Source organism: Bacidia gigantensis, assembly GCF_019456465.1.
Source record: "Bacidia gigantensis strain McMullin 20006 chromosome Unknown contig_125, whole genome shotgun sequence".
NCBI classification, from domain to species: domain Eukaryota; kingdom Fungi; phylum Ascomycota; class Lecanoromycetes; order Lecanorales; family Ramalinaceae; genus Bacidia; species Bacidia gigantensis.
In genome coordinates, this window is record NW_025408591.1 from 171,658 (window position 1) to 195,315 (window position 23,658).

At 50.8% G+C, this 23,658-nt stretch overlaps 7 protein-coding genes and 1 non-coding gene across 8 annotated transcripts; 3 read left to right on the plus strand and 5 right to left on the minus strand.

Moving 5' to 3' along the window:
- Positions 1 to 282: 282 nt before the first annotated feature.
- On the minus strand, positions 283 to 1,141 carry KY384_000865 (uncharacterized protein; the record flags this gene model as incomplete). The annotated part of the gene is made up of 2 exons (XM_044809399.1): positions 283 to 594; positions 650 to 1,141. The coding sequence occupies 2 exons, from the start codon at positions 1,139 to 1,141 to the stop codon at positions 283 to 285; spliced, it is 804 nt and encodes a 267-aa protein (XP_044673306.1).
- Positions 1,142 to 2,433: 1,292 nt separating this feature from the next.
- On the plus strand, positions 2,434 to 3,841 carry KY384_000866 (uncharacterized protein; the record flags this gene model as incomplete). Its single annotated transcript, XM_044809400.1, has 3 exons — positions 2,434 to 2,469; positions 2,614 to 3,081; positions 3,149 to 3,841. 3 exons carry the CDS (start codon positions 2,434 to 2,436, stop codon positions 3,839 to 3,841), a joined length of 1,197 nt encoding a protein of 398 aa, XP_044673307.1.
- Positions 3,842 to 4,870: 1,029 nt separating this feature from the next.
- KY384_000867 (uncharacterized protein) lies at positions 4,871 to 5,593 on the minus strand (the record flags this gene model as incomplete). The annotated part of the gene is made up of 2 exons (XM_044809401.1): positions 4,871 to 4,975; positions 5,378 to 5,593. 2 exons carry the CDS (start codon positions 5,591 to 5,593, stop codon positions 4,871 to 4,873), a joined length of 321 nt encoding a protein of 106 aa, XP_044673308.1.
- Positions 5,594 to 5,831: 238 nt separating this feature from the next.
- On the minus strand, positions 5,832 to 5,903 carry KY384_000868. The gene has a single exon. It is a non-coding gene; the product is annotated as a tRNA-Trp (tRNA).
- Positions 5,904 to 6,599: 696 nt separating this feature from the next.
- KY384_000869 (uncharacterized protein) lies at positions 6,600 to 8,407 on the minus strand (the record flags this gene model as incomplete). The annotated part of the gene is made up of 2 exons (XM_044809402.1): positions 6,600 to 7,687; positions 7,735 to 8,407. 2 exons carry the CDS (start codon positions 8,405 to 8,407, stop codon positions 6,600 to 6,602), a joined length of 1,761 nt encoding a protein of 586 aa, XP_044673309.1.
- A 2,623-nt stretch (positions 8,408 to 11,030) lies between these two features.
- On the plus strand, positions 11,031 to 13,399 carry KY384_000870 (uncharacterized protein; the record flags this gene model as incomplete). Its single annotated transcript, XM_044809403.1, has 3 exons — positions 11,031 to 11,651; positions 11,704 to 12,169; positions 12,234 to 13,399. The coding sequence occupies 3 exons, from the start codon at positions 11,031 to 11,033 to the stop codon at positions 13,397 to 13,399; spliced, it is 2,253 nt and encodes a 750-aa protein (XP_044673310.1).
- Positions 13,400 to 14,201: 802 nt separating this feature from the next.
- Positions 14,202 to 15,675, minus strand: KY384_000871 (uncharacterized protein; the record flags this gene model as incomplete). Its single annotated transcript, XM_044809404.1, has 2 exons — positions 14,202 to 15,176; positions 15,250 to 15,675. 2 exons carry the CDS (start codon positions 15,673 to 15,675, stop codon positions 14,202 to 14,204), a joined length of 1,401 nt encoding a protein of 466 aa, XP_044673311.1.
- A 2,016-nt stretch (positions 15,676 to 17,691) lies between these two features.
- On the plus strand, positions 17,692 to 18,853 carry KY384_000872 (uncharacterized protein; the record flags this gene model as incomplete). The annotated part of the gene is made up of 3 exons (XM_044809405.1): positions 17,692 to 18,236; positions 18,292 to 18,531; positions 18,637 to 18,853. The coding sequence occupies 3 exons, from the start codon at positions 17,692 to 17,694 to the stop codon at positions 18,851 to 18,853; spliced, it is 1,002 nt and encodes a 333-aa protein (XP_044673312.1).
- Between the last annotated feature and the right edge of the window lie 4,805 nt (positions 18,854 to 23,658).

Sequence of the window (23,658 nt, forward strand, 5' to 3'; positions counted from 1 at the left end):
GGAGAAAACTTCTTTGAACTCTAGAAAAGTAAAAGAAAACCACTTTCAAATCTGAATTATTAAAAGAAGTCTTCTGCAAAATTCAATTAGGTATGAGCAAATTTATTTTAAAAGTCTAGATATGTAAGAGAAGCCATTTGCACCCCCTCTCCACCCGCTAAAACCCCCTTGCCACACGCCAAATTGACGAACTTGCCGAATCAACCTTTGTCTTGGCGCGCCTAAGAGGTGTTCGAGGTAAAGACCACTAGCACGGCGGCATATGCTACACACCGCACATCATTAGCTCAGGCAAACGATGAAATCAAGCAAACCAAAACGTGACCTACCAGAGTAAGCCGTGAGTTGCTGCAGACGGGTTGCACGAGTCGTCATATTCAGCACCGCAGAAAACGCCATAGTAAAGCCAAGTATGATGAGCAATTGCCACCTGCGTTCCTTGACAGCGGGCAGAATCGCTGCAGGAGCGATGATCGTAGCGGCGGTGATGAGAGTGAGGAGGAGGCGGATCAGGAAATTGATTCGGGTACCGCTGCGGATCGTGAGGTAGCCGTCATCGACCTTTTGTTTTTGTGCCTTGCCGACGAAGGGGTTCTGGGGTGGAGAAGGACGTGAGTAGGAAATGCGTAGCGGTGGTGATGGGACTCACATTCTGGGGCAGACGATTCAGGATGCTGCCGAGCAAGGTGTCGAGATACTCGTCACCGTCGCCCTCCTTCAATGAGACGTAATCATCTGCGTACAAGAGATCTTCGCACTCGTCTTGAAGCATGGGTCTTTCGTTATCCAGCCATATCTTCACATCAGCGAGTCTTTTCTTGGGAGGTGGTCGCAGAGCTAGATAGGATTTAGATCTCTGGACGAGGTCATCTGGATGCGTCCGCATTAGCAAAGCGAAGCGGAGAACAGATGAGAAACGGGTATTACCATAGTCTTTCAGCTTCGTGGCTACAGTGTCAAGAAGTGCAGCCAACTCCCCTGGCTTCTCTTGCTGGGCTTCCAAATGCCATGACATCAAGCCTGTTTCCTCAGCCGCATGTACTTGATCGTCCAATTTGAGAATCTTCTCCTCGAGATACGCAAGTTCTAGTTCGCGCATCAAGAGCAGACGACTTCTCAAGAACCCAAAGTCCCTGACCATTGCGAAATTTGAGTGGCTGGAGAAGAATGCTGCTAATTTGCCGATGCCTCGGGGATGTCGATTGACTAGGTCTCGTCAGAATGTTGATTTGAGTGCTGAGATGATGCATACTATCTTGTACTAGGCGTCTGCTACTCATTGTGCCTGATGGAGCTGAGCCAGAAGTTGCTGGGTGTAGGCGGAGATGAAAGTTATGAGCAAGTCGTGTTCTTATGCTCTTGAATGCGGTAGTCTGCTGTTCACTGCGAGTTTTGCGTTCTGTCGGTAGAAGTTCTCAGACGCTTGTTCGCATCCAGAGTCGACAAATTCGTCTGTATCTGTACTACCTGGGCTCTTGGCACGAGCACGTTCACAAGGGTGCTAGTGGATGTTTCACAACGATTAGGCGGAATGCGCTTGGAGAGCTTTCATTCGCATCGTACTTTCGCCACCGACAAGGGCGATGCATATCCGGCACACGCTTGACGCCCAATCAGATCTGTGGCGCAACCTTGTTCCCCGCTCAGGAACATGAGAGACCCTTCCGCCAGCACGTGAGTATGGTCCGAAGAGAAGTCAGATGAGCGAAAACAACAGGCTCGAATGGCTTTGAGCGCATATTTCCTGGGTTTGAGATGACAGTGTTGAAGATTTTCAGATCTCAGGAACCCTGAATCCAACTGCACAGAGCAGAATACGGTTTGCTGTACAAGGCATCTTTAAAGGAGGACCATAGGAGCCTGCTCTATTCCAGCACTACCCGGTTATCCCATAAACGATCATTGTAAAAAGCCTTAAATGAAGGCGAAAATACCATGTCTCAACCAGCTTGAAGCTGAATAAGTCCTATGAGAAACCCACATATTGTTAGATGCTTTGCGGATATGGTCTGGAGGCCGAGGCAGTCACTTGACACGACGTTTGGAGACAGTGCCACTGAGAAGTTTAATGCAATTTACATTTATGGGACCAAGTCTGCAAAAAGGGGCAATGCTTTTAACACTGGCAGATTCCCTCGTCAAGATATCAAAAGGGCGGGCGCTAGGGATCTCGGGCGCTACAGGCGCCACCCGAAAGTTTGCTGGAGCTTGGGATGATATCGATCTTGCATATGCCTGTACCTCTAGATGCTGGAGCCCGTCTGCTTTCTATTCACCGGTTGTAGACTCGATCATGATACAACCCCTGTCTCGGAAGGTAGATTGTATGCAAGGATCTGCAGATCCATAAAGTGATGTAAGATTCACAAAAGCGGTCACGGCGAACGCCCTTTGTCCCATTGTCAGACGCTTGGTCCAACACACATTCCAAGAATGCAAGCATTTGGTAAGAGTCTCCCTCCCTTCAATGTCTGTCTGCCGCTCATGGCTCACTCTCCTCTCTTTCAGACCTTTCACCATTCACTAATCACCCTATCGATAGTCCCAAAGACAAGACGAGTAGATCCCACTTGCTCCTCTTGTCAGGGCCGAGGCTGACACAACTCGTTACAGCCGAAATTCGACCTCAACCTCACCATCCATGACCTGAACAACGTTCCTCTCGTGACTGGCACATCCTACGTGAAATGGCACATACCCTCCTACGCCGCCTCAGCCGAACACCGCGGCCACACACCCCGCGTCCTGATCCGAGACCACAAAGTGACGTGGGACTACACGAAGACCATCGGCGTCCGGCTGACGCTTGACAAACATGGCTCGCTGCAGGATTCTGAAATACACTTCGAGGTGCTGCAAGAGTACTCACCAAGCGGGAGGGGAGAGAAGATCGTGCTCGGCAACGTACGACTTAATCTGGCCGAATACTGCCTACCAGAAGGCGAATATGGAGGCCAAGACTTCAATGAGCAAGGTCAGGGCGAAGGCGCTGGAGCGGGCGGAGAGGAGGCAACAAGGCCTGGCGCTGGTGTCGTGCGACGATATCTTATGCGTGAGAGCAAAATCAACTCCACGCTGAAGGTATTTCTTTTTCCCCCTTGTCCCCTTTCCAGTCTTCTGCCTTCGCTAACGTACTCATCCTCTTTAGATAGGCATCCATATGCACCAAACCGAAGGCCTCACGACCTTCATCCCTCCCCCCTTAAAGTCCGGCGGCGCCTTCACCGGCATAGCAGGGATAATCGCCGGCTCCACAAACCCGTCTCACGACTCCGCCACCGACGATGACGGCCACATGCCCTCCATGTCTCGTGGCGCGCAAGAGTCTGGAAAACTGCAGGACATGTACCGTCAGAACCTCGCCGCCACCTGGGCGGCCCAGGCAGGCGAGCTCCCACCAGATAAATGCATCGAGGATATCTTCCGCGGCGGCGACGGATGGGGCGACGTCAATGCCGGCCCAGGCGGGGATCTCCACACGAGCGATGGTGCTGGTGGGAGATACGTGGGTGGGCACACGAGGGGGTTGAGTGGGGAGGTGGGGAGCGATGATGAGAAGGGCACAGTGAGGGGCCATAGGAGACACGGAAGCAGTGGGACTGTCAAGGCGGGGAGAGGGGCGGAGAGGAAGGGAAGTGCCGTCAGTATTATCTCGAATAGGAGTGGAGGGAGTGGGTCAAACACCCCGAGCGTGGGTGTCAGTGGGCGGACAAGCATTCAGCAGCAGGTGCAAGGGGCGAGCGTTGCAGAGAAGAGGATGAGGAGCCTGAGGGCGAATGAAGTGGATGAATTCGCGGAGCGGGAGAATTTGAGGAGTTGGGTCATTGGGGGGCAGAGCTGATCATGCTCTCACCTAGCCTTTTCACCGAGTCTGGATTTCCTCAAGCAAAGCAAACCATACATAGCCCTCCCCTCTCCCTTTACTTTCACACCGTAACAAGTCAGCAACAACACGCCTTAACCTCCCCATCCCTCCCCCTTTCAAAAGCCCCCCACATCCCCTCCCTCCCTCCCCTCCTATCCCCCAGCACCTCCAACACCCACGCCCCTCTCGCCTTCTCCCCACCACCCAATACCGCTCCACCCTCATCACCCAACCCCCAATCCCACACCCTCGCCCCTACCTCCTCAACCGGCATCCTCCCCACCAACACCGCCGTATCCACCACGGCCTGCGCAACCCACCTCCCCATCCCTGGCCTCCCTCCCCTCCCCCCCGTTTCCCCCCTTCCCTCCACACTACCCGTCCCTCCCAAACCCGAAGCAAACCCACTGACATCATCCCCCCACCTTCCCCTCCTCCCTCGATCCCTAAACCTCGACCCCTCCCGCACATACCCCGTGTATGAATGCGCATTTGGGTTTCGCAACGCCCTGGACGCGGTGGTAATGAGGGTGTTCGTGAGGATGGTCGCGATGTTGTGTCTGCGGGTGAGGTGGCGGAGGGAGAGGAGGAGGGAGGAGAGGAGGGATTGTGTTGATGAGGAGGGGGCGAGGGAGGGGGCGGAGGATGTTAGGAGGGGAGGGAGGTGGGAGAGGAGGAGGAGGCCGATTTTTTTGGAGGGGGAGGGGGAGGGGGAGGGGTTGGTGTTGGGGTTGGGGTTTGCGGGCGGTGCGGGAGGGATGACGGTGGTGGTGGTGTTTAGTGGAGGGGAGATAGGAGAGGAGGAAGAGGAGGAGGAGGAGGAGGAGGAGGAGGACTCTTCGCTATCTGCCACTTCTCGCTTCCTCTTCCTAGCAGGCGATTTAGGCGGCGCCGGAGCATGTGCGGCGACGGGCTTTGGTGCAGCCCAAGGGACGGGGGAGTTGATATCGCTGATCTCACCGATCGACTCGACCACGCCTGCGAGGTCGAATACGCGCATTAGTTTTACGCGGTCGAGGAGGTCGAGGGCTTCTTGCGTTGCTTGGTCGCGCTTTTGGAGGTTCGAGTGGATGTCCGCTGGGGCCCAGCGCGCTCTCTGGCTGATGCGGACTATTAGGATGTCAAGGAGTTGTTGCGGGGAGAAGGTGCCGAGAGAATCGATGTAGGCGATGTTGGGGCTTTTAGTGGGGGTAAGGAGATGAGATGCCATTGCGTGGTAGAGGAGCTGTGTTCTGAAGTGTCAGTCGATGGAGAGAGAATTGGGCGCGTGGAAAGTGGTGAAGCATTTGACAAGCTGACGCGTTCTTCATTTGGCAAAGATTTCTTAGCCTTTTACGGATGCTGTATCAAGATATGAACTGAAAAGACTTGCAATAGGACCTCAGATCTTGAGATCCTTTCAGCTCTTTCACGATCGTATTTTTCTGCTTTGGGCGAATGTCAAACAGAAATTTACGAAACTCAATGTACCAGATGTACAACACGTACTCAATGCAGTCAAGTTCGTCATACCAGAGTTCTCCCCTCTTCTGCCTCTGATCCCCCAGCCGCTATCGAAGTGATCTCTCCATAGCGAAAGCCTTCAGCTTGCAGAGCAGTCTTGTCAAGTTGCAAAGACCCAGTGCTGACTCCTCGGACTCCTTTCATCGACACACTGGAAAATGTTTTCCTCTCATTTTCTTTGAACTCTGCAGCTTCGAGCAGCTTCGAGCCCAATTGAACCGTCATAGCTGACAAAATGATAGCGAAGCCGTCAAATGCAAGGAGGCAGCACGTACCAACTGGTGCCTCTGGTGCCCTGGTGTACCTTAGCCATCTTTCTTGGCAAAGCTTGGCACCACAAAACATGACAGTACCTATCACCCCACATGATTTTGTGAAATCAAAATGATGGCGAAAGGAAGCAACCATTCTATTATATTGAAGAACAACACGCTTTTCAACCCCCACAAAAAATGATGATGCGTGAACCCAACCTGATTTGAACAGATAACCTTTCGATCTGGAGTCGAACGCGCTGCCGTTGCGCCATGGGTCCTTTGTCGTTCGTAATGTGCTCTAAGCTTGAATATATAGCAAATTTTAAAAGGTCCTTCACCATCCCTTTTTTCCCTCTCTGTTTTACAACGATTGCATCAATTCATCCGGTAGTAAAGTGGTGCTTCCTCGTCAAATTCGAACCCCGATTTTAAAGCCGACAATCCTACGTACTCTTCAGGAGAAAACTCGAAGCGTACTCTAAACGAGTCGAAAGTATGGAAATCATCATCTACTAATTCTCAGCTGCATATCTATGGGTCAATACTCAATTAGTGATAGCATCTTTTCGGGTCCTCTTTGCTCAAGGCAAAAAATGTGGTCGATTATCGCGACTGCCTGGCATTGATGGGACTACAACAAGACGAGGCTACAAAAATTGTTGAACCCATAATTGGATCGAATTACATATGTTTAAAAGATGCGAAGCTGAGGTGATTATAGTAACGTCGACTCCATTAGAGCTTCCAACCGTAAACATTCAAGCTCAGTCCTCACACTAAAAGTCGTAGCCTCGCGGGTCTTGTTCCATCGTCGATTCTCAGATCCCCCAGAGCGTCTCTTATCCGTGCTTGTGATATCAATATCCTCACGCAAAACTGTTGTAACCAGATTGGTCAATGAACGTGTTTTGACTGTGGAACAGAAATGTTGCGAAGTGGAAATCGTAAGCTCGTGACAGTCCAATGCTCAAATATCATCCTGCAAGAACAATGATCTGAGCTTTTGCTTTCTTTTCTCCTTTCTTTGGCCGCAAACCTGACTTCTGTATGGCGACTAGGTCTGGTCGTCCATCTCCCGTCATATCCGTCATAGCGAAGTCGTAGTCCACATGCGTGTTCAGAATTGCGGCTTTCACTTCAGCTCTGACGAGAAAGTCTCGATAGTCTGCAGCTCCAGCCAGAATATCAACTGAAAAGGCTGAGCCGTCGGAGGCCTTACTGATCGCGACTAAGTCTAGGGTTCCATCGCCGTTCCAGTCGGTCATGACGAAGTCGGCCTGTTCAGGGATCTCATCAAGCGCAGTGTACTTGTGAGCAAGCCAATTCTTGTAATCCGAAGCGCCATCTAGCACATGGATTTCGACCTTTTTGTTGATAGTGTGGAATTTTTTGATCGCAACAACGTCATGTCGCTTCTCTCTCGCCTCGCCTTTCCAGTAGGCCAGGAGGAATGACCAATTGCCATCAGTCCCTGGAAGTGGCGTTTCAATCGCATCTAGTCTCTTGTTGCCATTCGATAAGGAATAGGCTTCAATCACTGTGATCTTCTCGAGAGTCCCACTTTGCTTGAGGACAAATAGACACGGATCCTTATCATCCTTTTCAAGTTGTCCTACGACGTAACGGCTGTTCTGAGGAGATCCTTGTGGAATACTGATCTGCTGAGTGGTCACCTCCGCTGTCAGATCATCGACTTTATTCGTGAAAAGAAAGTCTATGTTGTTGGGGTCTGAGGCCGAGCTCTTAATGGCAATCAGTGCATTTCCGCCCCACTTTTGCCAATTGAGGATAAAGAATTTAGTGGTGCTATCAGTCAACTCAAATGACGTCGGTTCCTTTTGAAGCGGCAAAGAAAAGCTGGACCAAAAAACCGTCGATCTCATAGTTGTTAGTGTAGTCCTCATCATTGCGACTTGACCGTGAGTGAACATGACGGTCGTGTCATCATCACAGTAATCCATGTAATTCATAAACATGTCACCCCCTTCGTTCGCATTGGTGCTCCCGTTTGCCAAAGAATTGATCTTCGGATAAAGCGGCTTGGAGTAATTCTCCTCACTCCCTGGCAAATTGGTTGTGTCAGTCACCTTCCCCGCGTGCTCATCAAACACGTGTGGTAGATTGAGGTAATGGCCAACCTCGTGGACCAGAGTTCGCCCCAGATTATATAGGGGGAAAGCGTATTGCTAGCTGTTTGGACTGTGCCAAAAGCAGTATACTGAATCACGACCCCGTCCAGTTCCTTCTTGGCGCCCGGGAAAAACGCAAAGCCCAAGTTCTTGGCCATGTTGACGACCCAGATATTGAGAAATCGATCTCTGTCCCAGGTCGGTGAACCTGTCTTTACGTATTTCATCCTGACATCATTTTTACTGAACTGCTCGACATCGGTCTTGGCCCATGTTACACCATCGTGTGGTTGGCCTGCTGGGTCGCGTCGAGTGAGAAAGAATGTAATGTTGGGGTTACCCACTCTTTCCTTCCATGGTAGAGGTACGTCTTCAATGTCTTTATTTTGGGCGTTGAAATCCCTGTTCAATGCCTCGATTTGGCTAGTAACTTGCTCCATTGTGACTTTCTGCTCTTCTTCCTTCCATACCACGTGAACCACGACGGGTACGCGGATGCGTCCTGTAAACCTATTTGTACTTGTTGAGATATGGTCAAGGGTGGCCTGCACACTGGTACGAGCAGCCCTGTGTTGAGCATCGGTGGCCAGGAGATGGCGCTCAATCTCATGAGTTGAGCAAGAAAAGGCTCGGTGTACCGGAGACTCTTCCATGCTGCCAATGATTTGATTACTAGCGATGATTGTTTTCAATCACTGGCCTCAGGCCGCAGCAGCGAGGCTGTCCCAAAGTCGTTCTGAATACAAGAATCACAGCCGCCAGGTATGAAAGTTCTAGAAAGGTAGACAATTCTGCTCGGGGAGAGTGTGTCCATATGTACACTGTCCAAGGCATTGCACGTCGAGAGTTAGCGTTGCAGTTGGCCAATGCGAAGGCGAATGCGCTCTGTCCATAGCGCCACAGAACACGTCGCTCCAGAACGGAAACTCGATGGGTAAGCGACAATAAGCGAGGACTGCTGCCAGATATCCTGACAGGTAGCCACCCACTCACGTTGCAGAGGGGGCCACGATGGCTTCCTGAGGGGGCCTTGAGGCTGGAGTTCAGCTCTCTCTATCGAAGCCACCATTGAAATGTGATAATGCATGGCATCGGGCCAATGGTATGAACCTTAAGAGGTGCTCTAGGCTCAATGATTGATAGCTGAACGCCTCTGACACTAGTGCCGCATTAGCTCAATATGCAGTTGCTTACTTCAACAATATTCATAGCTTGCCTATATGCAGGATGAGAAGGCTTGCCATCTTACTGCGTGATTCATGACGCCGAGAAAAGATCGAAGATCGATGGAATATTGCCGCATCTTAACTTATCCCTACTCGCTCTCCCTCTTTCTTAGTCGATGAAATGTGAATGTAATGATATTCGAATTCCTTCGGATTAGAATGGGAAAGTAGCTTACCAAACTCGCAAGGTCTGCTGACTCGATGTGGGTGAATACGTCCACGCTCTCAACGCAAACACTGTTTGTTACTCCCTCGTGTGCCTATATCCTAAGGCAACCTTTGTCTTTCTGGATATATTTTTAGAATATTTCTAATAATCAGAAGACGTCGAAGTCCGATATCTGGGCATTTGTGCTATGGGCTTGAATATTATTTTTCACGTCCGTAGATCATTTTCAGCTAAGGGCACTGAAACGCGCGGTATGTCTCATGATAGCAGTCCGTCTTCGCATGATCAGGGCTGTCAAAAGCAGCGACAAGTGCAACTTGGAGCATAACAAGCAATTGACTGGCGCTAGCTATCCATGTGAACAATAAACTCCAAGAAGTGTTCGTAAGGTAAAGTGGTATGGCAACTATCGCGGAGAGAAAACCCAATGCTATTAGGATCCATGTGCCCATCCAGTCTTTTGCTGCAGCGCCCCAATAGACCGAAATTACTAGAGTGAGAAAGCCTGCTATTTGTATGATACTGTTGATGAGTTGCTGCCTAAAATCTGTATCATTGACTGACCCTCGCCCAGGGGGAGATAATGTCATTGCTCGAAACAAAGGGTAGATACTTCCGATGATCGTGACGGCGACTGCTGCTTGAAGCAGGAGGCTATCTTGACGATGCTGCGCCGGTGATCTGTTCATGGTATGTCTCTCATGCGTGGGGCCCACTTTTGCCTCGCTAGGATGATCCCGAAATGTCTTGACTGTACCAAGAATTGTAGTTGAGTTCTTGTCTTCCCTGGTTGACTATTGCCTATCATATAAAAAAGGGAACCAGTCTAGTGTGCCCAATTGGGTCTGGATGGCGCCGGATGCATCTGAAATTTTCTCTATATCGTAAACGTCGAAGTTGAGCGCTGTCACTATCCATTGGCCTCCTAAATATAGGAAAATTGCTGACTTCGCCTTTACTTGAAAAAAAGAAGGCCTCATCCTTGTATGCGTCAAGTTCACAGAGAATGAAATTTATAGTCCTCCAGACCCAAAGACTGTTTCCTTGAGTTGTAGATGCTATAATTTCATCGTCCGTCAGAGGTCGCGCTCGAGCTTAGCCTTACTGTAAATGTGAAACCACGCATTATATTTGTCAAAATGTTTGCTGAGACGTGGCTTCAGGCAGTCGTCACCTCCTATTAAGTCACTACCATCGATAATATACAGGGCTGCTGCATCTATACTTTGCTTCATCTTTGTTAGATCTTGCAGCCAATTTCTTCAGAGGCTGGACTGAAACTGGTTCGAAGCAGCATTTCCTTTCTCAGTGAGCTCCTGTAACCGTAGCTATGTTGAGTTGTGCCTCATCTGTCGACCACTGAAGAAGGTGAAGTCTATCTGGCATAATTGTTCACTGTTTAGAATGACACTATGTGAAGGCCCTGTCGTGTTACTTGGTCACGATACTGCGCAAGCGAGGTGCTTTCGCACCGCCTTTCGACGACCACCGATCTAGATCATAAGAGAGAACAGCCAAAGTACGATTGTCTACGTACCGATCGTGTGGGGGCAAGGCCTGATAGTTCATACAGGCTTGTGACAGGCTAATTGTCAACCGGACCCTGAGTCGCGAAATGCTTGGCAATGCTTGGCAACAGGAATCGCGATCAGGACGTGATTGAATCTCCTCATCTGGCAAATATTTTCTCATCACAACTCTCACTCGACTAAACACTTCACCGGACTACTGACATGATTCAACTCAATGAGTCTCAGCATGTGAATACGCTTTCGCGACTGGCAACACTTCCCAATCACTATGGCTAACGTTTCCGACCTGTTGAACCCCGCTCCATCTTCCACTCAAACTTCAGAACCAACCCGCCCACAGCCTCTCACCATGGCCTCTCAATCTCCTCGTCATATTCGCAAAGATTCTATCACATCACCTGGTCTAGATGCCCTGGCCGCTGCAGCCAGCAATGCAGATCCCATCGTCTCTCCTCCAAACAGCTCTGGGTTTGCGACGAACTATCACCCCAGTATACGGCGTCAGTCTGGTGGCGCGCAATCATATGAGAGTTTCCAACCGACTTCGCAATTCTCCCCTACCCTTGTCCAATACGGCCATGTCCCTAGTGGAGAATACAGACCTCCGTCCTCCGGAGACCCTCGACAGAGTCTTCCACCCTACCAGCCCTCAGGTTTTGTACAACCTTCTCAATTGCCACAACAAGATGCTTTGAATAATACGACTTTGTTCCAGACTCAGGAAGGAGTGAATCGAAGAAGCCCTTCTCTTCCACATGAGGGCGAAATAAAATTCAGCGACCAGCATGATGGAGCGCTAACAGCACAAATACGTGAACCTTTACCTGGACCAGAGCATTCACTGCCCGAAATTGCGGTTCCTGAGACACAAAGTGAGCAAGTGGAAGTCAAAACAGAAATGGGCGATGTTCCAATGCAAGAGGCGCAAATGCCCAACAACCCGGAGTTACTCCAAAGTGATATGACAATGGTGGGCAAATTATCCTGAACGATTGAGTGTACGGCGCTGACTATATGCGCAGGACGGTTTCGAGCAGAATAAGATAGAGCCAACACCTCTTCCCGAAAAGCCCGAGACGCCAGTAAAAGCCTCTCCAAAACCAAAGGCTCCTCCCAAGAAACGCGCCCCACCCAAAAAGGGCACAGCGAGTGCAGTCAAGAACCCCGCAAAGAAGCGCAAACTCGACAATAGCACCGAGAGCGTTGAAGGTTCTCCATCAAGAGGTACACCCGGGACGAACCGAGCAAGCCTCACACCAGCACCGAAGAACAAGAAGCAAGCTTCTGATACTCCTACGCGAAGCTCTTCTATAGCTGCAGACGATGATGACTACGATGGAGGCTCTGACAACGAAGTCTTCTGCATATGCCGCAAGCCTGACGATCATGGCGTCATGATCGGATGCGATGGTCCTTGCGAGGATTGGTTTCATCTAAAGTGCGTGGACATGACAGAGGCAAAGACGAAGCTGATACAGAAATGGTATTGTACGTACAATCTAGTGTCCCTGGCTTCTCCGCGGACTTCTATCGATATTAACTCTACAATCAGGTCCCAATTGCTCAGCTTCTGGCCATGACACCCTGTGGCGCCGCATGTGCAGATTACCAGGCTGCTCCGAACCAGCACGAACGGACGAAAAAGGCAAAAATCTCTCAAAATACTGCAGCGACGAGCACGGAGAAGATTTTATGCGGCGTCTTGTCGAAGGCAAAGGCTCCGAGCCCGCCCCGACAATAGAACGAGCCACCCGACGAAAGAGCCAACACCAACAGCTCACCCCAGACAAAGGCCCCGAAGCCTACGAAGACCCAAGAGGCGGCGTGCTCAAACCTGCAGACCTCAAAGCCATCACCGACTACACCAAAGACGTGACCTCTTTCCACGCCCTGGGCGAAGCCTCTGTACCCTCTCCACCACGCACAGCATCCCCTAACCTCCTGAACGGCAACAGCACACCCACCCTCTCAAAACCTGACCCCCCTTCCCACACCCATACCAAAATCACATACACTCCCTCCGAGCAAAGTACCCTCAGCGCCCTCGCGCAAAAGAAATCCCACCTCCTCTCCCGCCGCGAAATGCTCACAGATCGCGACAAATTCGTCGCCCTAGTCAGCGCACGGCACAAGACCATCCTCGCGAAACTGAAAGAGACGGACAAATCCCTCAAAGACATCTGTGGCTACGACAGCCGGCTTACATGGTCCGACCACGAATTCGACGCCTGGCGAACGAGCGCGGATGGCGTGCAGGCGCTCGAGAGCGGTGTGCTAGGGGAGCCGCCGCGGGGGAAGTTGCATGCGATGCCGAATGGTACGGCGGTGGTGAAAGTCAATGGCGTCCTCCCACCACCAGTACTCACGAATGGCACAACGCCCAAGGCCGAAGGAGATGGGGATGGGGATGAGGAGATGCCAGATGCGGAAGATGGGAAACATTCCACCACCAACGCGGAGATTGAAGAGGGGGTGGAGGAGATAGGTAAAGGCGTGTGTAAGAAAAAACGCTGTGAGAGGCATAGAGCGTGGAATAAAAACCAGATGAACGATAACCTGTTCGAGAAGAATCAGGTGAGGGTGGCGCTGAAGAAGGTCGAGGGCGAGGAGAAGGGCGTTAGGGATTGTGCTGTGCTGAGGGGGCTGGAGGATGATGTTGGTGCTGCTGCCGGGGGGAGGGAAGGAGATGGTGTTGCGGATGGGGACGGGGAGGTATAAGGGTTGGAGGATTGGTGGGGGGTGGGGGGGAACGAACGTACATATCGCATACCACATGCTTGGTGATTCAGCGGGAGGAAATACCCCATCTATCTCATCGTGAGCATCTCGTGCCATGGAAGTCTTGTACTTATATATATATCTATCCAGTATAAATATGCTGCACAGTACTCTCGTCATTCTCGTTGGCTTGGGTGGTCTGGATGTACAAATATTATCAACTCTACATCCTCTCTCAACGATGGCAAAGAAAAGACTAAGACTGAGACTTGGAAAGGGGTAAGATGTCGAGTCGTGTAGCTTGTCATATGTCCATTGATTAACCTCTTATGTCTAAAATTTCTTCACATTTAATGATCGAAGCGACAACCCACCCATACCAAAGCCAACCACACCAACCCAGGCCAGTTAAATATTTACGACCCCTTCCCCCCTCTCCCAACCCCAACGTCCGTTTCTCCCCGACAAACCCAAATGCGTATGGGATGGAAGCCAGTGACGCCTGTTGCAGCATTAAGCCAGTATGTAGATGGGTTCCAGGCACTCCACACCCGCAGAACTTTTCGGGATGTAATCCCCCTCTTCCCCTGGGTTTGTAGGAATAGTATGTGTATGTGCGCAGGTGAAATGTACATCGTCGTGTCATGTCGTGGGAGTATGTAGGTGGTTTTGTCTCCAGACTTTGTGTACTGGGTCAGATCAGAGTCGGGCGCGATCATGTCGGACAAATGAGGACGAGTATGCAAGGAGGAATTTGCACCCCGGTCTGCTCGCATGAACCCCATTCCTTCGCTCCCATCTTCTAATCACCCACATCTTCGACTTCCTCATCCTTGTACTCGTACGTGATCTCGCCCTCCACCCCGCCGTCGTCTTCGCCGGGCCACTGACTCTCCACATCCTCCAGTCTCCCGTCGATTAGAGCGTCAGCGTTGATGCGAACGCTGTTCACCACGTTGTAACTGAACCCCTTCTTGCGCACATTACTCGCCTTGCCTCCCTCCCCAATATCACTATCCTTATTCGCGCCCCCGGGGGGCTTGTGGTCCGCAATAATTTGCGGAAAGATACTGAAACACTTGAACCCCCTTTCTTTCTCAGAGCACATGTCGTGGAGCCCGAAATCGACGGGTTTGGCGTACACGTCCATTGACATCCATTTCATGATCTTCTGGGCGCCGTGGTACGATAATGCGTAGGAGTATGTGCAGGTGGCGCCCTTGGAGGGCATTACGATGCGCGTGTTGTTCGGGTAGAGGGACATGTCGGGGATGTTGGCGAAATTCACACGGTGGGACAAGGGAGTGGTGGTAGGATCGTTCTTGATCAGGAAGCGCTGCCAGGAGCCGTTGAGGGGCTGGGTGCCGCAATGGCCGAGCCAGAGGAGGTCCCAGCCATCGCCGTACGGGCTATCGGGCGCTGGGTCAGCTTCCCCGTGGGGTGTGTTGAGGAGGGTCTGCGAGCCCAAAGCGAACCGCTCGAGTTGGTTGCGGAAGTCGACGTCCCAGTCGGCGTCGTCCTCCATGATCAAAGCAGACGCGTGTTTTTTCCGGATTATAGTCCGCGCGAAGTTCATGTGGCCTCGCCAGCAGCCGATCACGCCGTTTATGCCTTCTTTTTCATAGTCATAGATGCCTGAGACGGCTTTTTTGGGGACCTCGGCACCGGAGACGCCTTCCATTATGTCGAAGGAGAAGTTGGAGAGGGAGGCGGAGAGGCGCATTGCATCCAGCTTGTCGGTGCGGCCGGCCATGTTGAGGACGTAGATGTGCTCGAACTACGAGGCAGGGGGTTAGCAGGTGGGTCAAGCTGGGTAGGGGTGGCAGGGGAAGGGAGGGGAGGGGACTCACGCCGAGGGTATCATTGCGAAGGTCTATGAGCGATTCGCTCGAGAGTTTTCTGTTGTCGAAGACGGGGCCTGGGGCCACTGGTTCCTGCTCTTCTTCTTCTTCTTCCTCCTCTTCCTCTGGTTCACTTTGCTTATGTGATTGTTTGCTGGATTTCGATGAGGTCTTGCCTGCTAGCTTCTTATCTTTCTTGTATTCACTGTTGAAAGAGGAGGGCGAATTCTCCAGCGCTTCGTCGTCAGAGGCGGTGTCGGAACTTCCCTGATATGTGTAGGAGGTGGTATTCTTCCATGACTGTCGTTGGTTCTGTATTATGTCTCCAATCTCATCATGTTTTCTAAAGCCAACAAAGGAGAGGATGAGGATGCCGCCCAGCAGCAGGAGGAGTAAGACTTTCCGCCGTGAGTCGCCGAAGCCTCTGTTGAACATGGTGGATCTAGGTGACGGTGCGTCAAGGTCGTCGAAAGCGCCCATGACCGGCTGTGGAAGATGTGCGATGGAAGATTGACAGTGAATCCAATACGGTCGTTGAGAAGGGGTTTGCAAGTAGGCAGAGAGTGAATTCAGGAGTCGGTTAGCGACCTTTGGGCCAAGAAATGAGAGACGGTGTGGGGTTGGCGATTTTTGTCCCCAATGACAAGAGTCAAAACATGATAAAAGAGGCCTGTGTATTACTTCGGCCGACAACAATGTGCTTGTAAGGAGGGATGAGGTAGACGACGGACGGATAGAGAATGTGAGGGATAAAGAGGGAAGGGGGTGGGTGGGTCAACCCGAAGATAGTAGTCAGCCGGAAGATAATACTACTACTACTAATATCAGGCCATCCTATTTTCTTATTCTCCCTAGTGCCATCCAGTACCAATCTTTAGCCAAGTACCAGTCAAAGCCAACGCCCCTGATCTAGCAGTGATCTAGTCCTTTCCAGGCTACAATTCATCTTGAAAGACACAAGCGACTCCACTGAGGGAGTGCACTGGCCTTTAGCTCGCATTAGGTGGATACTAATCCCGCCTTAAGTGTCATAGTAGTGTGTGATGTTGGTGTTCCCTTCGGTAGGACCCTAGACCTGCCCAGAAAATCGTACATGGTGCATGGTGCATGCATCATGCACAGTTGATCCACCGGCTCCAGGAACCCCATAGGACAATGGATCCATGACGTCCGCATGAGCTTGCAGGGAGTTCCTGTACGCAGATTCGTAGGTGAGCGACAGCATGCGACCTTATCGTCGGGTCCCCGATCGGTAATCCTCGGCTGCGACGGCCGTGGTAAGGCCTGCAGGAGACATTTCGACCTGCTGCCTTTTTTGTGAATCGCACTGCTCTACGAAGAACTGACACTAGAGTCTCCTACATCTCGTTGCCGTGTCTTGCAGTGACCTCCCAAACGGGAGGTGTGATTCAGATTTGCTCTTGGCTGCACGAATCAATGGAGCGGAATCTGAGACCTCGCTTCCCACCCCCTATCCGGTCCAATCATCCAAATCTCCAACCCTCGCTGCAATGAGCAGTATGGACAGCGGAAAGCAAAAGCGACACATACAGTCTTTTAGGCCAGATGCCTTCGAGGCTTCGAGAGCAGCATCGTAATTAAGCGCCGTGATGCCAATGGTTTTGCCGTGCCACCAACAGCTTTGTCATGCGGTTGGCGGCATGGGCATGCGTACATTCTGGCCGCGCAATTCGGATACGACAAAGCCGTGCACAGGCAGTGACAGCGCATGAGAGTTTGCCTGCACGGCTACCTGCATGCTCTTATGCAGGGTTCCCGAACAACAACGCCACCAGAAGGTGAGCCTTCTCCAGGCACTTTAACCACCACTTTTATGAATGAACTGGATGTCGGTGATCGTGTGCTTCTCTGATTAAAACACAAAGGCCATTCGAAGCCTGTTATTTGTGGATTGTGGTTTGAATACTACATTTAGCACTTATGGGACACATCCGCTTGAAGCCTTGTGCAACTGATATCTTGCGCAGTAACAGCCTTATTGTGGTGACCTAGGCTTCCATAACGTCGATGAGAATCATTCTTCTTGCAAATCATTGGCAATCGGTTCGGACAAGTATGGCTTACGAGACACCATGCCTGACTCCGGCGGGAGTGAAGTCACAGTTGCTCTCAACGAATTACTGGTCTTCAGGGATGCCGTGAATCCAATGACGATGCAAACATTACATTTCATCGACGAAGATGCCCAGTGCAGTACGAATGACCTATCTCAAGCCACTTTGCCTGCCAAAAAGGCAATCGCAGCCTCTTTATGTCTGCTGCCGGTTGCCAGGCGCTTCGCCGTTCAGGCGGCTAGGCACAACATGGTCGGTGAGCTTGCACAAATCTAGGTCATCGCTCGTGTACATTGCTTATATCAGTCGGTAATTCGATTGCTTTTGGAAATTCTGGAGCTAAGCTTAGCATTTCCCGGTAGCCTGATCTCCCACAATGGATCTCGTCAACATTCTGGGAAGTAATGAAGGCATAGCCAGTCTGGGTGCGCAACTCGGACAGTTGTTGCAAATGGAGATGGTTCATACGCCCGAGCCACCTTTTCAGATTTTGGTACTTATGGCTAAACTGGGATCAACGAGTGAACGTGTAAGCCAATTGAATGAACTGCTTAAAGAAGACATAGCGCGAGATGACAAAATCATCAGCATACGTGGCATCCACAAGTTCTACACACTTCTCGGGGAATGTAACGATGGCTTCCGCAGAATCGCTATCTTGATTGCTAAAGCGGGACCAGGAGTCCTCCTGAGAGTCAAAGAACACCAAAACAGGTGCAACAGCCAGGCGAAAGAGCAGTCTCAGGGTTCTCAAGAGATGCAATTACAATTCGAAGTCGCATGCTCTGATGTTTTGGTCTCTTGTCGGACGCTGTCAGGCATGCAGGGATACAACACAGCTTTAGATGTATTGGAGAAGGATCTGGGCTTTTGCGTAAATGTACTGCGCTATGCTTCAATGATGAGGCTGTGTCAATCTGAGTAAGAGCCCCCATCTCAAGCACCTTCCACTTGAAACTCACACGCAATCGTTCAGTCAGGCTTCCGACGCACGTAAAACAGAAGCTCAAATGTTCTCCTACATGTGTGAAGCATACAAGAATCTCCTTGAATACACGTCCTGCCAAGATTCGACTGATGATAGACAAGCCATAGAAGATAATGGACACGGTCCGAACCAGGAAGACTCTGCTGTGGCTGACGTGACGATCGACGATGAGCGGGAAAAGCAAGCCTCAGCGTTCGTTCAAAACTGGTCTGCTTCAAGTTGTGACGAGTACGTTCCTCATTTCTGACTCCACAAATGTAAAGTGCTCTCATTAAAGACATAAAAGCTAACATGGCCTATCCTAATCTTTATCAACTGCTGACCCCTCCCCAGGCAGACATTCATCGAGCAGATGCACGACTTAGGCATCGAATTCAAGGGCCTTCAACTCACCGTAGAACCTCACCGAAGGACGTTTCTAGAGCTACCGATTAATACTCACGAGCTTGTTCAAAGAATGAAAAAGTACGAAAGAAATGAAAATGCCGAGCTTGTTAGCACCTTTGAGACGTTCTGCTCCTACACAATCATCGAAGCTTCTCCACCTTGAAGTTGAGCACAGAAACGCGTCGGCCGGCACATGGTTTGCCAAGCTGCTCCCGTGGAAGAAGTCAACGCATCTGTCCTTGGTGATAGCTCTTTTCGAAACTTCGAAGCCATCTTCGAGGGAATGTAAAATCTCGGAAAGGAACACGTTCGAGGCTTCGTTTCTATCGGAAGACGGCATAAAGCCCAACAAGACGCTGCTTGACCGATTCAAATCATTGACGGGTCTCTGGGGCGACCAAAGTGCCGCAGAGATCCATCTCCGCCGCGTCCGATCATCAAGTATTGATTCAATTGGCCTACGACCAGGGATGTTAGGAGGTGTCAGACCGGAGCACTGGCTCCGTTGCCCTCTAGCACGTTATCCCAACGTCCCCCACAGTCACTGCCGCTGCGATGAGCCAAGTCTGAGGAGTAGAATCAGCCAAACCAGTCACGAAGCGCCAACCATTTACGAAATACGGAGGTCCAGCAATGTAGGGCTCTGGACTGCCGATAATCCTCGCGAGCGTCATAATCTGGCTTTATCACCAAAATCATTCACTCTTGAGAAAGAGATGAAGGACATCATGGGGAATTACTTAGACGAGTGGACGACATTGAAGTTTGTGAGCGAGATTGGAGATGATGATGATCGCGACCACAGAGATACTGACGGAAATAACGACCAGTCTGACCTCGCGTGAGCAAATGTGACAGATGGAAACCGCCCCAGAGGAGTCGCTGCCACGGTCTGCGGGTGATGGAGATTCAAATAAGAACAGGGTCAATTTTTCTTCCCTTGGTAACATTAGGTGTCAGTATCAATTGCGAATTTCTTTGGCGTGATGACAGGATGGAGCGGAGAAAGCTGAAATCTTGAGTTTCAAGAATGGGCGATGCTTGGAATACTATCTCCATCATCTTTCTACGACAGCCGAAAGAATAGTTTTGAGAAACAGGAGGCGGAAATCTAAGGTAAAAATGAAACTCAATCTTCTAAAGCCAAGGTGATGGTCAACCTCACATAGCATCACCATCTTCTCTCGTCCCGAATCATTTGGTTTTTTCTCCATCTTATGTGTATGTAGACGAGGTGACTGACTTAGGCGAAGGACATTGTTAGCCTGATCTAAAGGCTGGTAACAGCAACGTGAAGTCGAGTCCAGCCAGCCGCGTCCGGTCAAGATATGAGACATTCAATCTTAGGATGGTCACAAAGTCGTGCCGCACTCTTTCTAGAGCTCTGGGTAATACGTTGACGGGATGTTCCCGGAAGAATTCTCACGTTGATGCTAAGTCTTCCTTTCGACGCAGGAGATGCTGAGGCTAAGTAGTGTCTGACTAGATACCTTGAGGACCTGTCCTATGATATGAATACCTTGGGCTTGAGAACAAAGAAGTTTTTTCATGGATATCTTAGAGCAAGCAATGACGACAAGCGACACAGGAAATGGTCATGGGATCGTCAAGGTGCGGTCGAACACCATGGCCAAGCCCCACCCCCAGTCAAAGAGATATTTATAGCCGGCGTCCACGCCCTTGACGATGATCACTATGCATGTGTGCACATGATCAATATGCACAGCAATTCGTGGCTTTGACGGAGTGATCACCCAAGTTGGCTGGTGTGATGCAAGGCATGGCAAAGCACGGGAAAACACCTAATCTCCGAAGCTATGAAAGATAGTGGAAGCCTTGAGGGCTCTTTCTAGGCCGCCCACTATCAATATGCCGTCATTCAGCTTTGAGCTGCATAGTCAAAAAGGTACAATGACGGGCGGGTCGGAGAATTTTGCCGTGTCTGCTGTGCTTTACCCCTGCTGGGGCATTCCGTTCCAAACAAGCCCACAGCACCCTATCACGAAGTCGAACGACCCGCAATTCTCCTGGCGAGCAGCACTTCAATTCAGCCTACTGATATGACGGGCGAATTCTTTGGCTTGCCCCCGCGTCGTCAGCTCATAGCCATCTTCGCCTCCCTACTACAGTGTCCAGGTCTGCTATCACACCTCCGATGACGGCAAGCAACAAGAATCTACATCAGTACATGCTAGCTAAAGGCCAATAGAATGTTTAGCCGTGGTTGTGGTGCTCTCGACGGTGGCACTTAAGAGTGACGGTTCTTTTGCCGTCCACCAACGCTGAATCCAGCTGAGAATGATGACTTGTACCCTACCACACCCGAGAATCTCTAGATGCACCCCTTACCTTGAACTTCCGCTAACTTCAGGACGCCCATCTACCAGTCACACTACGCTGATTATCCTAACCAGCATGAGGATAAAGAGGGGGGATACTATTCAAATTACGGCACCAGCTGATGTTCTACGGGTTGACAGCTTGCGTGTACTTTGATTGTGGTGTGGTCCATGCCGATGGCGACTCTTTCTGCAAGGTAATTTTCTGGTTATAAGATCGATTGACTATCCAATATGTTCTATTCGGATGTGCAAGACGCTGTGTACATACCAATCCAGTTCTCCTAAATTTCAAGATGCATATTCCTAACCTTCTTCTCTTGCTTCTTTTCACAATATTTTCTTCGGTCTCCCCCAGTCCTTTACTAGCAAGCAGACAAGATACCATCGCGAACCCCAGTTTCGCCGGTGCCAATAATTACTACATCCATGCAGCAAGCGACGCAACAATAGACGCTTGGGTCACCGCCCTTCAAGCCAAAGGCGCCAAAATCGTCCGACTATGGGGCAAGCCACGCACAACACAATCCACAAAACACACATACTAATCAAACCCCCTAGTCCAAGGCTACTCAGCCGGCTGCACAAAAGGCACCACAACCCGCGAGATCTACGACTTAGAACCCACAACCCTAGGCGTATACAACGGCACGCCTCTTCCTCCCCTCCTCCCCCTTCCCCCTCCATACTTGTACTTACTAACACCCCCCAACAGACACCGTCCTCACCGCCCTCGACGCCCTCCTCGCCCGCCTCCCCCCCTCGGCATCAAAGCCATCATATCCCCGCACAACGCCGGCCGTCTAAACGCCTCCTCCCCTTCCTCCCCTTCCTCCCCCAACGGTATCCCCCCCGTCAACGGCTTCGACCAATACACAACGACCTACCTCGCGGACGAATTCTACACCGACCCCACCGCTCTATCCGTCTACCAAGCCCGCCTCACCCACATCCTGAACTACGTGTCCCCCAGCTCTGGCAAGAAATGGGCCGCGTGGACTGAAGCCATTGCCGCTTTCGATCTGCAGAATGAACCGTTTTTGTTCTCGACGGGGTTGTTGGATCGGGAGGGGGTGCGAGCTGGCTGTGTAGTGTAGCTGGCACGATTAAGGGGGCGATTACGGCGGCAGCAGCAGCAGGGGAGGGGATGGGGATGGGGAAAGGCCATTAGTCGCCACGGGCGCGGTGGCAGGCGCGTGCGAGCACGGGTATAACTTCCACCCGGCCGCCACGGGCTGTGCTGATATCGACATCATCTCCGTGCACGGTTTCGCGCAGGGGATGGACGAGGGGAGTAATACTTTCCTCAACGATAGCTGTGACGCGTCGGATCTTCTAGCGGATGCGACGGGGGATGCGGTGGGGAAGTTCGTCATGTTGGAAGAGATGGGGATAGATCCCACCAAAGCGGGCACTACGACAACGTTTGATTCTGTGACAGCGGGGTACAATGGGGCTGGGGGAGGAGAAGGGGGAGGGGGAGGGGGTGGGGTATTGCCGTGGATGTACTGGCAAGTCGTCCCCGAGTGTGACGGGGCGTGCTGCACGGCGAGCGCGGATGAAAATGGGTATGATGGGTATGAATTGCATTTTGAGGGGAGTGGAACGGCGGATTTGGCCGCGGCGTGGGGAGGGGCGACGGCGAAGAATGCGAGTCAGGATTGGACGGGGACGGGGTTTTTGGGAGGGTATGCTTAGGAAGGAGGAGAGGGGAGGAGGTTGTTACATGCGAGGAGGGGGGAGGGAATGAAGGATAGAGTAGAGCTATTCTGGTCGTTTGAAGGGTTTGACTTGCCTTCGTTTGGGGTATGGTCGTTCGATCGCTGCTTTGGTGCTAGATCTGTGCTCTGCAATAGGAAAGGGCTACTGCTTGCCTTCTCTGAGTATGTGTCTGCTTAAAGGGATAATTGGTCACCATACTCGGCTCCACCACAGCTTTCTCTGCCGTGCTGCACATAACGACTCGTACAATCCGCCTTGAGCAATTCGCGGCTTATTCTGGTACGTCACTTGAATGCATGATCTACCTGAGCTAATAGCCTGCAACGTATAGCATATGCAGCCGGGCTGGTAATATTCAGCTCGAATATCTCTTGAGTGTATTGGAAAATTGAAGCACGGTCAATTATGCCTAGCTTTTGCAGTATAGCTATGAAGTGATATATAACCTTTTTGATGGCATGCATTGCGGAAAGCGGTCTCTTAAATAAAGGTTGATATAGATATCGGTTTCTGAGGAGAGGGTAAAGGTTGAAACTCTTTCTCAAGAACGATTAATATTAGAAGAGACTGCTAGATATAGAATAATTTCGATTTTAGACGCTATCTTACTACATACTACTATGAATCGCCTTCTCTTATATAAGAAAACTAAGTGAAACATTATAATTAGGCTAAAGCACATAATTTATAGACATCTTAGCCATGACAAGTCAAGCGTAACCTCCAATTTTTGAGATTCAATCTCGAAGCAAGGTAAGTAAAGCAGAGCGAGCCAAGGGAAAATGCCCCAAGATCTATGCCAATGAGCGAATCCAACCACTTTAAAAGCCTCTTAAAATTAAATCCGCCTCAATTTCGATCACAATATCTCTAATCTAACGTCGCAGCAACTACACACATCTCCAGC